Source organism: Lonchura striata, chromosome Z (assembly GCF_050655825.1).
Source record: "Lonchura striata isolate lonStrDom1 chromosome Z, ASM5065582v1, whole genome shotgun sequence".
NCBI classification, from domain to species: domain Eukaryota; kingdom Metazoa; phylum Chordata; class Aves; order Passeriformes; family Estrildidae; genus Lonchura; species Lonchura striata.
In genome coordinates this window covers 47646702-47657385 of record NC_140740.1, presented here as the reverse complement: position 1 = coordinate 47657385, position 10684 = coordinate 47646702, and the positions used below count along the sequence as shown (strand labels likewise).

General features: G+C 54.0%; 1 protein-coding gene across 9 annotated transcripts in view; it reads right to left on the bottom strand.

Annotated features, from left to right (window-relative positions):
- LOC110484188 (receptor-type tyrosine-protein phosphatase mu) overlaps positions 1 to 10684 on the bottom strand; it is a 30480-nt gene that overhangs the window by 2277 nt on the left and 17519 nt on the right. For 4 of the 9 annotated variants that reach the window (XR_014951048.1, XM_085566081.1, XM_085566079.1 and 1 more), the window contains 19 exons: positions 10302 to 10536; positions 10026 to 10065; positions 9374 to 9479; positions 9138 to 9205; positions 8753 to 8895; positions 8530 to 8617; positions 7870 to 7940; positions 7431 to 7467; positions 6614 to 6711; positions 6325 to 6441; positions 5062 to 5219; positions 4849 to 4984; positions 3464 to 3613; positions 3200 to 3299; positions 2665 to 2744; positions 2130 to 2264; positions 1560 to 1685; positions 846 to 1003; positions 439 to 574 (listed from right to left, as the gene is read on the bottom strand). Coding sequence is in view for 5 of the 9 variants with exons in the window: in XM_085566081.1 (XP_085422207.1) it covers positions 439 to 574; positions 846 to 1003; positions 1560 to 1685; positions 2130 to 2264; positions 2665 to 2744; positions 3200 to 3299; positions 3464 to 3613; positions 4849 to 4984; positions 5062 to 5219; positions 6325 to 6441; positions 6614 to 6711; positions 7431 to 7467; positions 7870 to 7940; positions 8530 to 8617; positions 8753 to 8895; positions 9138 to 9205; positions 9374 to 9479; positions 10026 to 10065; positions 10302 to 10536 (2182 nt within the window). In the remaining 4 variants the exon portion in view is untranslated. The other 5 variants (XR_014951051.1, XR_014951050.1, XR_014951049.1 and 2 more) reach the window with 4 other exon arrangements.

The following is a 10684-nucleotide window of genomic DNA, read 5'->3' as shown; positions in this document are numbered from 1 at the left end:
GGCAGACACAGGCACAGTCCACCCTCCTCCTCCCAGCTGGAGTCCACCTTCCCCTGCTGAGGAATCCAGGCATGTGTTCCAGGAGCTGGAAGGATGGGCTGCACCAGCACTGTAACCAGCTGGTTTTGGCAGGAGAGCCAACCTCCACGACACAAAGTGTTGAGCAGGCAGGTGGACCAGAAAGGGGCCACTCATCATGCAGGATGCTTTGGTGCCTGTTCAGTTCTGCAGAACCTGCCACTGAGGGAGTGGGTATGTCCCAGGAGCAGAAAATGGAGTTTTCAAAGACCTCATCAGCACCCGGCCTCGGGATAATTTGAGCAGGATGATCTGGGCTCAGAATGATCTGAGGGGGGCTTGGGCAGCTACTGAGGCAATTCAAGATATGGCTCTTGTTTTGGTGTTGCCATCCCAGCTGGGTTTGAAGTTAGCACCTACCACATTTTTAATGAACTGTCTCCGCCTCCTCTTCAGCATCCTCACAGCCTGGGATACATCCACCATGCCCTCGCTTTGGATCTGCTCACACAAGAAACTAGCAGCACAGAAGATCCCACTCCGGCTGGCTCCATCCCTGTGGAGGAGGGCAAAGGGAGCTTCATTTGCTCTGCGATGGCAGGTGGCAGGGCTGAGCCTCAGAGGTGTTCCCCTAGACCCCCACACTCTCAGGATGATCTTGGCCACAGATGCCACGCCCAACCAGTCTCCACAGGGGAGCCTCCCTCCCTTAACATAGCTGAATTCATATCCATACATCCACCCGAGATGGAACTGCCACCAACCGACACAGCTTGAGCTATGGCCAGCTCTGTGCCATGGCTGGTCCTCCAGGAGACATCACTCACCAGCAGGTGACAAGGATATGTCCACCTTGGCTCTGCCGATGGTGTGTCTCCACCTTCCCTAGCAGGCTGATGATGGTGCCAGGATGTGGGGGAAGGTGTTGCTGCATGGGCCAGTCTGTCAGTTGGTGTAACTGGATTTCCATTGCAGATTTCTTGGGCTAGTGGGGAAGACAGTGGGCTGAGCAGAGCAGAGACCTATTGGCTTCATGGAGGGAAGGGGAGAGACAGTGCTTGCCAGTCCTGGCTCAGCCATGCACACTGGATCAAGAGAGCAGCTCCACAGTGGGACATGCCACTCCAGAATTTGCTCTTCTCCATCAGGTGCTCTGAGAGCAGCAGAGCATAAGCGAAGAGGTGAGCACCAGGTGCAGCTCAAACTGACACCAATCCTGTGTCCAGCTGCCTGCAAGTTTCCCCTCCGTGAACCACTGAGATGCACAAACTCCATCCACAGCTGCTGTCCTCCAATTGGAAAGGCACACAAAAACACCTCTGAGCTGTACCTCTGCTTGCAGCCTCACTTTCTTGGGTTTAACCTCTCTGCCAAGGCAAAAGACTCTGCTCTGGCTATGCCCTGCCAGGACCCCACCAGATCCCTCTCCCATCTACAGCTGTGACTTTGACCCCAAATTGAATCCTATTGACATCTGCTCCTCCCAGCTCTTGCAAAAATTCTTCTTAAAGGAGTTTTCCATCTCTTAGCAAAGGGCCCACCTGCTGCCTGTTGCTGAGGACAAGTGTCCAGGTTGTGAAGCCAGCCCCAGGCTCCTCTGAGATCAGCTGGATATGGAAACGGCCATAGTCATCTTCGCCCTGGATGGGCCAGAACTGCACATATGTCTGGGGGAGGGTGAGAGGTGCATGATCACATATGGTCCCCACCTGCATGCAGGGCAGAGCTTGGCTCCTCACATAGGTGGGCTCACACCAGCCCCTCACCCATAAGCTGCATGCACATGTCTCTGCCAGACACTTTCTGGGCACCAACCAAACCCAGTGCTGCAGCCAGAAAATAACACTCTATCAGAGAGGACACCTGGGTAGGGTTCAACCAGACCTGAGGGATGCTCATTTGCAGTGAGACCGAGGACAGCCCACTGCTGTGGAGCTGTGGTGCTGGCACTGTCCTCAGGGCTCTCCTAAGTGGAGCCCCACAAGCTTGCAGTAGGTTCTGGTGCAAGTAGGGCTCTCATGGTAAGATCCATGCAGGGACAAAGGCAGAAATCACACTGCTTGGCCTCACAGGGAACCAGGAGAGGGGAGAGCTGTGCTTGGGCTGCTGACCTTGTCCAGCTCCTGGAGTTGATTGAGCACAACTACCGATGTGCAAGTGTAATCCCAGACCAGAGCCCAGAAATCCACCAGCGTGGTGGGGAAAGGCAGCTGAGTGATGATGATTCTCTCCTCCTCGCTGTACGTCTGCAAAAGACACGACGACATGTGGGGACAGTCCCACAATCCCCGAGAGCCCTTCCCACAGCGGGAACGGCTCCCTCCCGCCTTGCTGAGATGGAGAAGACACAGGCCACCCCAGCCCTGCCCAGAGCAGGTCATGTTTGCGGGCCGCTGCCCTCTCAGCTCATCACAGCCGGGCTCAGCTCCCAGCAGGCTGTGGCTGGCACACGCTGCTGCGCTGCAGGGCTCCGCCGATCGCGACCGCGGGGGCCATCTCCTGGCAGCAGGGCCAGCAGTCACCGTGCAGGAGCCCGAGGGCTGGGACAACTCTGCCCGAGCGGGATGCGCTAGCCTGGCCTTGATCGGGGCTGCGCAGGAGAGTCCCCGCTGCCCCGAGCAGCTCCCACTCTCGCCGGAGCCTTACGCTGGCAAACACGGCGTTGATGTAAGCTGGCGAGCCGTCTGCATTCACCGAGGACATCAGGATGGGCCGGCAGGAATCCGCTGCAGAGGCAAGGCGCAGAGAGGGGGAATAATGGGTCGTTCCCTCCCTACAGAGAGGCAGGGGCCTTTCCCTGCAACAGGCACAGTCAACATAGCTCCCTGCAGCATGGGTTGGAAAGGATTGAATGGACAGGCACCACCACACCCATGGCTGTGACAGCTCAGGGCATCCTGATTAAGGGATGCTCAAATCCCTAAAGCTGGAGGCACAGCTGATCCACCCTCCTCATTGCTCCCTGATGTGCCTCATTCGAGCTTCTTCACTGGGAAAATTTAGACCAGGGACATATTTATCCCAGGTGTACCTCATGTACGTCCAACAGGCTCAGAGGGAATCAGCCTATTCTGTATTTATTATCTACTAAGAAGAAAACAATGACTGGACCCTGAGCCCAACCTGTCAGTGTCATGTGCCACTTTTAGAGCAAGAGGCTGCCCAGCCCTCCCAGTGTTACCTGGCAAGATCCCTGGCTTGCGGTTCTTGGGCTGGTTTCTGGGTTTCTCTGCTTCTCTGCATGGCAGGAGCTGGAACAACTCAGAAAATCTCTGCACGGCCTGTAGAGATGATTCACCCAAGTCCTGCCTATCAGCAACTCACCTTGGGCCACTGCAGATAAATGATCCCCCATCTCCATCCCACTGTTGGGGAGGGGAGCAGGGAGGGGGCTGGCACCACAGATGAGCCCTCACAGTGCCAGTGTATTGTCTCCTGGTGGTACCTTGAACTCCTTCTCTAGGACACTGTTGTGGCCTGAGGTCTCATCTTCTCGAAGGGAGTGGACGAGGGTGGTGATGCTCTCTACTGGGATCCCGGTGTTGCCGCAGAGCAAGCCTTCGAGAAGTGCCTCGTACAGGAAGCTGTACTGCTCCTGCGTGAGGACATGGATCAGTTGCACAGTCTGGAGCCAGTCCAGGAGGAACCCTGGAACTCCAGATCACCAGCTGTCTGCAAACTGTGCCAGAAGTGAGCCAGGTTCATCCTTCACCTTCCTGCTGAGGATCCCTGAGGCCAGACACTTCTCATTGCAGGTAGCCCTGCTTTGGGACACAGCCAGCAGCTCCAGAAACTCAGACAAAATCATCTTGGTGAGGTTTAATATTCACTCTCAGAGCAGACCTCTGCTCTGGGGAAGGCAGCCCAGAAAACCTGTGGATGGTTGGTCCAGCCCAACTGAGTTTTCTCTGAAGGAGCCCAGCACTAAGCAGATCATGGGGACATGGTCCCTAGACCAGGACACTGCTGTCCAGGAGGTGGGGCAGACATCCTGAAAGCCAGAGGGACAGGTGGCCTCTTTTTCATTATCCTTGCCTACAAGACAGCCCTTCTGTGTCAGGATGACCCATACATACAAATGCTGCTGATACCTCAGAGACTCTCAGGGAAATGCAGATTCCAGCTAGGTTTGGACACAGCATTGAAAAAGATCCTTCAGTCTCCATCACCTGATGCCCCTAGTCCCTGTGGCTAGATCAGGAACAGCATAGTTAATGTGGTTTTGCATGCCACATCCCTGGGAAGGGTGGTGTTGACAGCAAAGGGTTAAAAGCAGAAGAATGGCTTGTCATTCAGAAGGAGCAGGGCGGATTCTCTTAAGTGGCCTTACAGTTGGGAGCACCAAGGTCTGGAAAACGACAGTGTGAGAAATCCTATGTATTGTGTATAAACAGTCAACAGTTTATCCTCTGTCTGCTTTGGGGAGTAGAACCTGTGTAGAGGGAACGTAGGTGTTTACAGAGACCTGGAACCCATTGTTATGAACACGGCTGAGCTCCCTGTTTTGGGACAGATCAAAGACCAGAGATCACAAAAACACGGAGGGGATCACAGCCCAACTGGTACACTACACGTGCACAGGCCTTTGTTAAATGGGTGAGAAGAGCAGCCCCACTGTCCTCCAGGAGGGACTGAGCCTGATGGTGCTGATGTTCCCACTTATGTGTTACCTGCTGGCATCCACCAGCTAGTGAGGTACTGCAATAAATTTACTCTTGGCATTTCAGCCATGGTTTTGTGGTTGTTCTGGCCACCTGCCTGTGTCGACTCCCACAGGTGGAAATTGGATCTGCAGCCCGAGGTGTGGAGGGAGAAAATACCTCTCCTCACCTTGGTCTGCACCATGCTGACCCGCTGCTCCCGCAGCTGTTGCACACAGTGAAAGACATCCACCTTCCCCTCAGCCTTCCCCATCTTCAAGAGGAAGTCCAGGGCGATGAAGGTACCTGTGCGCCCGATCCCTGCACTGAGGACACAGAAAACTGCATGTTAGTGCTGCCCTGCTGGCTGCACCCCACCACCCAAACACCCCCAGCCTGGCACCTGCAGTGCACCAACACAGGTCCAGCAGGTGCTTCCAACACCCTCTTGTTCACCACCTCCACCAAGCACAGCAGCTGCGATGGGTTTCTGGGCACCCCATGGTCCGGCCACAGCAGGTAGTGAAACTGCTCCACTGCTCTCGGGAGAGCACAGCCTGCCTGCAAAAAGGGAGACATGGCTGGCAACAGGGAGCTGGAAGCGACCAAGAAACCTGTGTGAAGGGATTGCATGCCAACAAGGAGGCAGCAGTGGAAAAAGCCATTTGAGAAGGGCACCAGCATAGAGTGCTCCCTCCAGCACCACACCATAAGGACTGCTCCACTACAACCCCTCTAACAGTAAAGGGCAGATTCATCAGTCACACAGCCACATAATTAATTTTGTCCTCTGCTTCACCATGAACAGTGAACGCAAAGCAGGAAAAGCCTTGTGCCCCAGAGGAAAATGATAAAACTCACAGCTTAGGGTATTTCCACAGTCACCGAATCCCTGCCTGGCCCAGAAAAGATATACCCTAAGGCTATTACTACACTAATGTGAATTTAGTCACTTGTTACCAGCTCATTGTGATTTTCTCTAAACATCACATTCACTTGGCATGAACTAATGCTACATCTTGCCATCAGGTGCTCTTTGAGCTTTATGTTTCAGCTACATATTGCTCTGGGCAAGACAAGAAAGGACAGGAATATGCATAACTGTAATTTCTTTATATTGTACCTGTTTTCCCTCCTTGCAAACTCCTTCTGCCCTTTATCTGAGGTGTAACTTTATCAGGAACACACATCTTGGGAAATGACCTTATGTAGGTTATCTTAAACCATCAACTACCTTGCCCAGGTTTAATGCTGTAAGTGACCAAGGAGCTTCAGTGTGGACCTTCTGCAGATTGATTCAGGTGACAGGCAGGCACCTGTCACATCATCCTGGATGTGCAGAGATTCCATTCTATACCCATTATCTGCTTTTATACCCCTTGTAATCACCTCACCCAAGCCCTCAATAATCTACAATATTCCCATGTGCAACATCAGTCCTCAGACTCATCTGGGGTGACCACTGGAGCTGACTGACTACCTTTGCCTGCCACAGAAACCTGGGACTGATGCCTTGGAATGGATTCCTTTTATAGCAGCATGCTAACACCCCTCCTTTTTGTGCTGGAATCCAGGCTCCTCACTGGGTCCATGTCTGAAGGCTCCCACCAGCTGCTGGAACCCAAATACATCCTGCATTCCCACCTCGGCCCCATGCCAGGCTTACCTTCTGCAGGCAGAAGATGCGTTTTACAAGGCCTGTGGTGGTCCAGGTGTTGTTGAGTGTCACGGTGAAGTCACCATAGACCTGCTCTTGCTCTGGCCAATACTGCTCACACTTGATCTGTCAACAGTAGTGAGACCTCTGGGCACAAGAAAAACTCACAAGGAGAGCATTGCAGGGGTGCAGAGCTGCTCCCTGTCCCCACTGACAGCTGCAGTGGGAGCACAGAATGTGAGGAAGCCTGGGTTCTGGTAATGCCCAAGCTGAGCATGGGCTGAGAGGTTTTCTCTACCTTGTTCTGTTCCACTAAGCCTGTCAGCATCACAATGACTGAGGTCTTCTCCTGCCAGACCATGTGCCAGAAATCCACCACTGTCCCAGTCAAGGGGCCTTGAAAAGGAAGAGGAGAGCCCTGTGTCAGTGTCCAAGCCATGGGGACATATTCTCAGGCACAGTTTGGACATTCCCAGTCTTTCCTCTGCCTAGATACAGAGGCACAGCCAGGGAACATAGCAACTGATGGGAATGCTAGCCACATCAACTTCATCATCATGTTAGAAATTACAACAAGGAGAAGGGAGAGAAGATGAGCCCATGTCAGGGATTCACTGCTGCTTCAGGGGCTCTAGCATGCAGACCTTTGAGATGAGTATCAGCTGCTCCCACATTTGGGGCCCTATTTTCCAAAGAGCATTTCTGCAGCTCTGTGGGAAGGCAAGACCTCCTCATTGCATGCTGCACTGACCAGACAAATCCATCCAGGCTTTGCACTACTGCATCTGAGTGCACTGGGAGCAGACATGCCAGGTATTTGTAGGATTGTCCCTGTCATACCAGCTGCCAAATGGAACAAACTAGGCTTGTGAGTAGGAGGACCATGTCTTCATACTGGGCAGTACAGACACCAGCTCCAGCTGCTGCCAAGCTACCATTGAGACCTTCCATGCCCTGTAGCACCTGTAACAACTGTTCATGATAGAGACCCTGGAGATACAGGGACTTGGAGTGAGCCATCCACAACTCCCTGGCTGCTATCCCAGTTCCCCATTTCCCAGATTGCTCAGGGCAGTGAATGGCATCTCCTGAGCAGGAGGTTTGGGAGCACCTACCTTGAGCTGCAATGAAGAAGTGTGGACTTCGGTAGGTCTGCAGGGGGGAGATTCAAACAGTTCTGATCACATGAGTTAGATGTTTAACAGGGAATGAAATAAAGGATCCATCCCTCAGGTACCAAAGCCCAGAGCTCTCAGCACAGTGTGTCCCACAGCACCTCTCCTGACCAGCAGTGACAGTGGGTACTCAGGGGCTACATCTCAGTTCCTGCCCCCTCACATGGGTCCCTTTTGTTAGAGATGAGAACTGCACACAAACCCAGACTGCTCCAGGCAGTTCCGAGAGGATTCAGGGGAAATGACATCCCAAAATCTGCCAGCTTAAGGGCAAAAAGTGCCAGACCTCAGGGCCCCCTCTGTGAGCAGGGCTGTCCTCACCCAGCACAGCCAGGCACCTTTCCTATCCGTCCCAAGGTAACAATTCCTCACTACCTACATCCACGTAGCTGGCATTGATGTAGCCATTCCCAGTGTCAGAGGGCTGCAGCACCACACGGCAGTGATCATCTGAAAGAGAAGGGATATGGACTGATGCTTTAGGGCAGCAACAAAGGGACTAATTAAGGGGGAAGGAGTAATTAATTAATGTCTGTGATTGTCTGTTGTCTCCTCAGCAGCACCCCAGGCCTCAGGACATGTTCAGGGTTAAAGAACAGATGAAGAGACAAAGGGTGACATGGCACAGCAGGAAACACAATGGAGTTTTAAGGAAGAATTTGAAATGACCAAATGTACACACCATGTGTGGCCCAGAGGAGCTTTAAAGTTTGAAAGAAATTGGGTCACTCCTTCCACTTTCCCACAAATACCTGCCTCTAGATAGGACCTGGCAATGTTCAGCGATGACTAGCATCAGGAACAGAAATATGATGTTTGATTAAGTTTGCAGGAGGATTGGAAGAGTGGAACAAGGATGCTCCAATAGGATATAAGAGAGTGGGGCCAGAAATGCCTCTGGGTTTCAGTGGCTAAGGAGGATGAGAGGAGCAGCTCAGTATTTCTGAAGTGCTGGAGGGGAACCTACACCAGCCCAGCATCCTGTGCTAGCCCAGCCAGCTCCAAGAGCCTGAGCCAATCTCTGGAGAGCTCTGCTTACATGGGATGATGCTCTTGTAGCGGTTCTTGTTTTGATTACAGAGCTCCTTGCCAGCATTGCAGGGGTGCAACAAAGTGGAGGACAATTGCTGCAAAGGAAGAAAACAAGCCTACTCAGCACTGGGATGTATTGTGGGGCTGGCCGAGGCCAACTGCATCACACATCAGGGAAGAGCTGAGGAGTGGGCAGTGCAGCCAGGTGGGAAAGCAAAGCTAAACCAGACCTGATATTCTCTAAGAAGCCCAGCACCATGCCTGTTGACTGATTCATCATCTGTCTGCTCTGCCTCGATTTCTTCCCTCTTAAACATCTTCAGAGCCTCCAGCAGTTCCTCCACTGGGATCGCTGTATTTGGCTTGCGTACATCTGCAGACACCACAAGGACAGGACTTCAGCATCCAACTGGTGCTAAACTGGCCAGTCCTGGACCTCTGCAGCTGGAGCTGAGATGGCATTGCAGTGGCCAGAACTTCTCCAAACCTTAGATTGTCCCTTCCCAAAGAGGTCCCTTCTTCTGGGAGGAGTGCCTTTCCCTGTGCCAGCCAGCTCTGATCACTTTGTTCCTGCAGGGAACTTATGGAACCACAGGGCCCTTGCTCATACGTCACCTTTCTGACATCCTCTCAGGGGTATAGTGCTGTTGTTCTCCAAGCCTTTTGAACAGTTGTGCTTTAGCCTGCAAAACAACAAGTAAGGTGCACAGACCAGCAGAAGAGAGATTCAGAGGAGTAGCTGTTGCTCATCTAACCACCCTGCCTCATCTCAGGCTCCACTTGGACACTCCAGGCCACTGCAAGCTGCTGAATGCCTTACAGGGGGCAGGAGAGGTGAGGCACATACTGACCTGAAGATCACAAAAAGCAGCAAAATCCCCAGTGTCACGAATGCAGCAGTCAGTGCTATTGCCATAACCACCGGCTTGCTGTCCAGCAGAGATGATGGCTCCTGCCCTGCAAGAAGCACAGCCCAGGTTCAGGCTCCTGCACAGCCTGAACCAAGCATTGGGACATCCCACAGGGACATGGAGAGAAAAGCAACTTCTCTTGTCTTCCACCCCAGGCTTTTCATTAAAGAAAAGCTAAGCTAGAGCAAAAGAAGCAGGCATTTCTGTGGTGTGATACCCTCTGCTGGGGAACAGGTATCCTTGAAGGCCCCAGGGGTCTGGACATGAGGTATCTGCATTTAGGGGTTGTACATACACCATGGGACTACTGGCACTGGGACTACTGGCACTAGGACTAAATATGAGGTGATGGCAGGGATGATGTGCAAAGTTCAGTGGTCACTGGGACCCACATATCCATGAGTCCTGAGGATGACTGCAGCCCATTAAACATAGATGGCCTCAGGATAGAGACAATTTCTGTAAGGACGAAAGTACAGCAATACCCCAATAGATGTGCCCTGGGTCAGCTCATTTCCAAGGAAGCTGCCAGCCTGGCAAAAGGGAACAGGCAGGAGAGAAGCTTGGGCGCCAAGAGCAAGGAGACACTTACCAACAGAGAAGCTGTAGCAGACACAGGTGAACTTCTCTGCCTGTTGGAGGAGACAGGAGGTAGAGCTCAGCCCACTCCTGCAGCACTAGCCCAGCTGGAGGGAGGCAAGGGCCCCACCCAGGGCCACCGAGTGACCCGGCTGTGGCCCAGGAGCCCAGGGACACCATGGTGCCGAGGCACGGGACAGGAGAGTGGCCTCCCAGCCAACGCAGAGGCAGCGAGGGGCGCAGCCCCGGCCGGCAGCATCCCCAGAGAGCAGGAGCCCCGCGCTGGTACCTGCGGGCCGAGGCGGCCGAGGCGCAGAAGGGCCGTGTAGTCCCGGCCCGGGCGGAGGGCAGCGTTGTGCTGGCCCTGGCCGCGGCTCCCGTCGCCCAGCACGAAGTCCGTGGGGGCGGTGAGGTTGAGAAGAGCGGCCAGGTAGACGCTGGCGTTGGAGAGCCGTGGCTGCCCCGAGCAGATGCTCTCGATCAGCGAGCCGTCGTGCGTCGCGGCCACGATCAGCTGGTGCTCCCTGCAGGGCCCAGAGGCGGTGGGACGCGGGCCCGGGGGCCACGGAAGGGAGGCAGTGCCGGCCAGCGCCGGCGGGGGAGAGCCAGGGCGGGGCTGCGGAGCCGCGGGGCTGCGGAGCCGCGGGGCTGCGGAGCCGCGGGGCTGCGCTC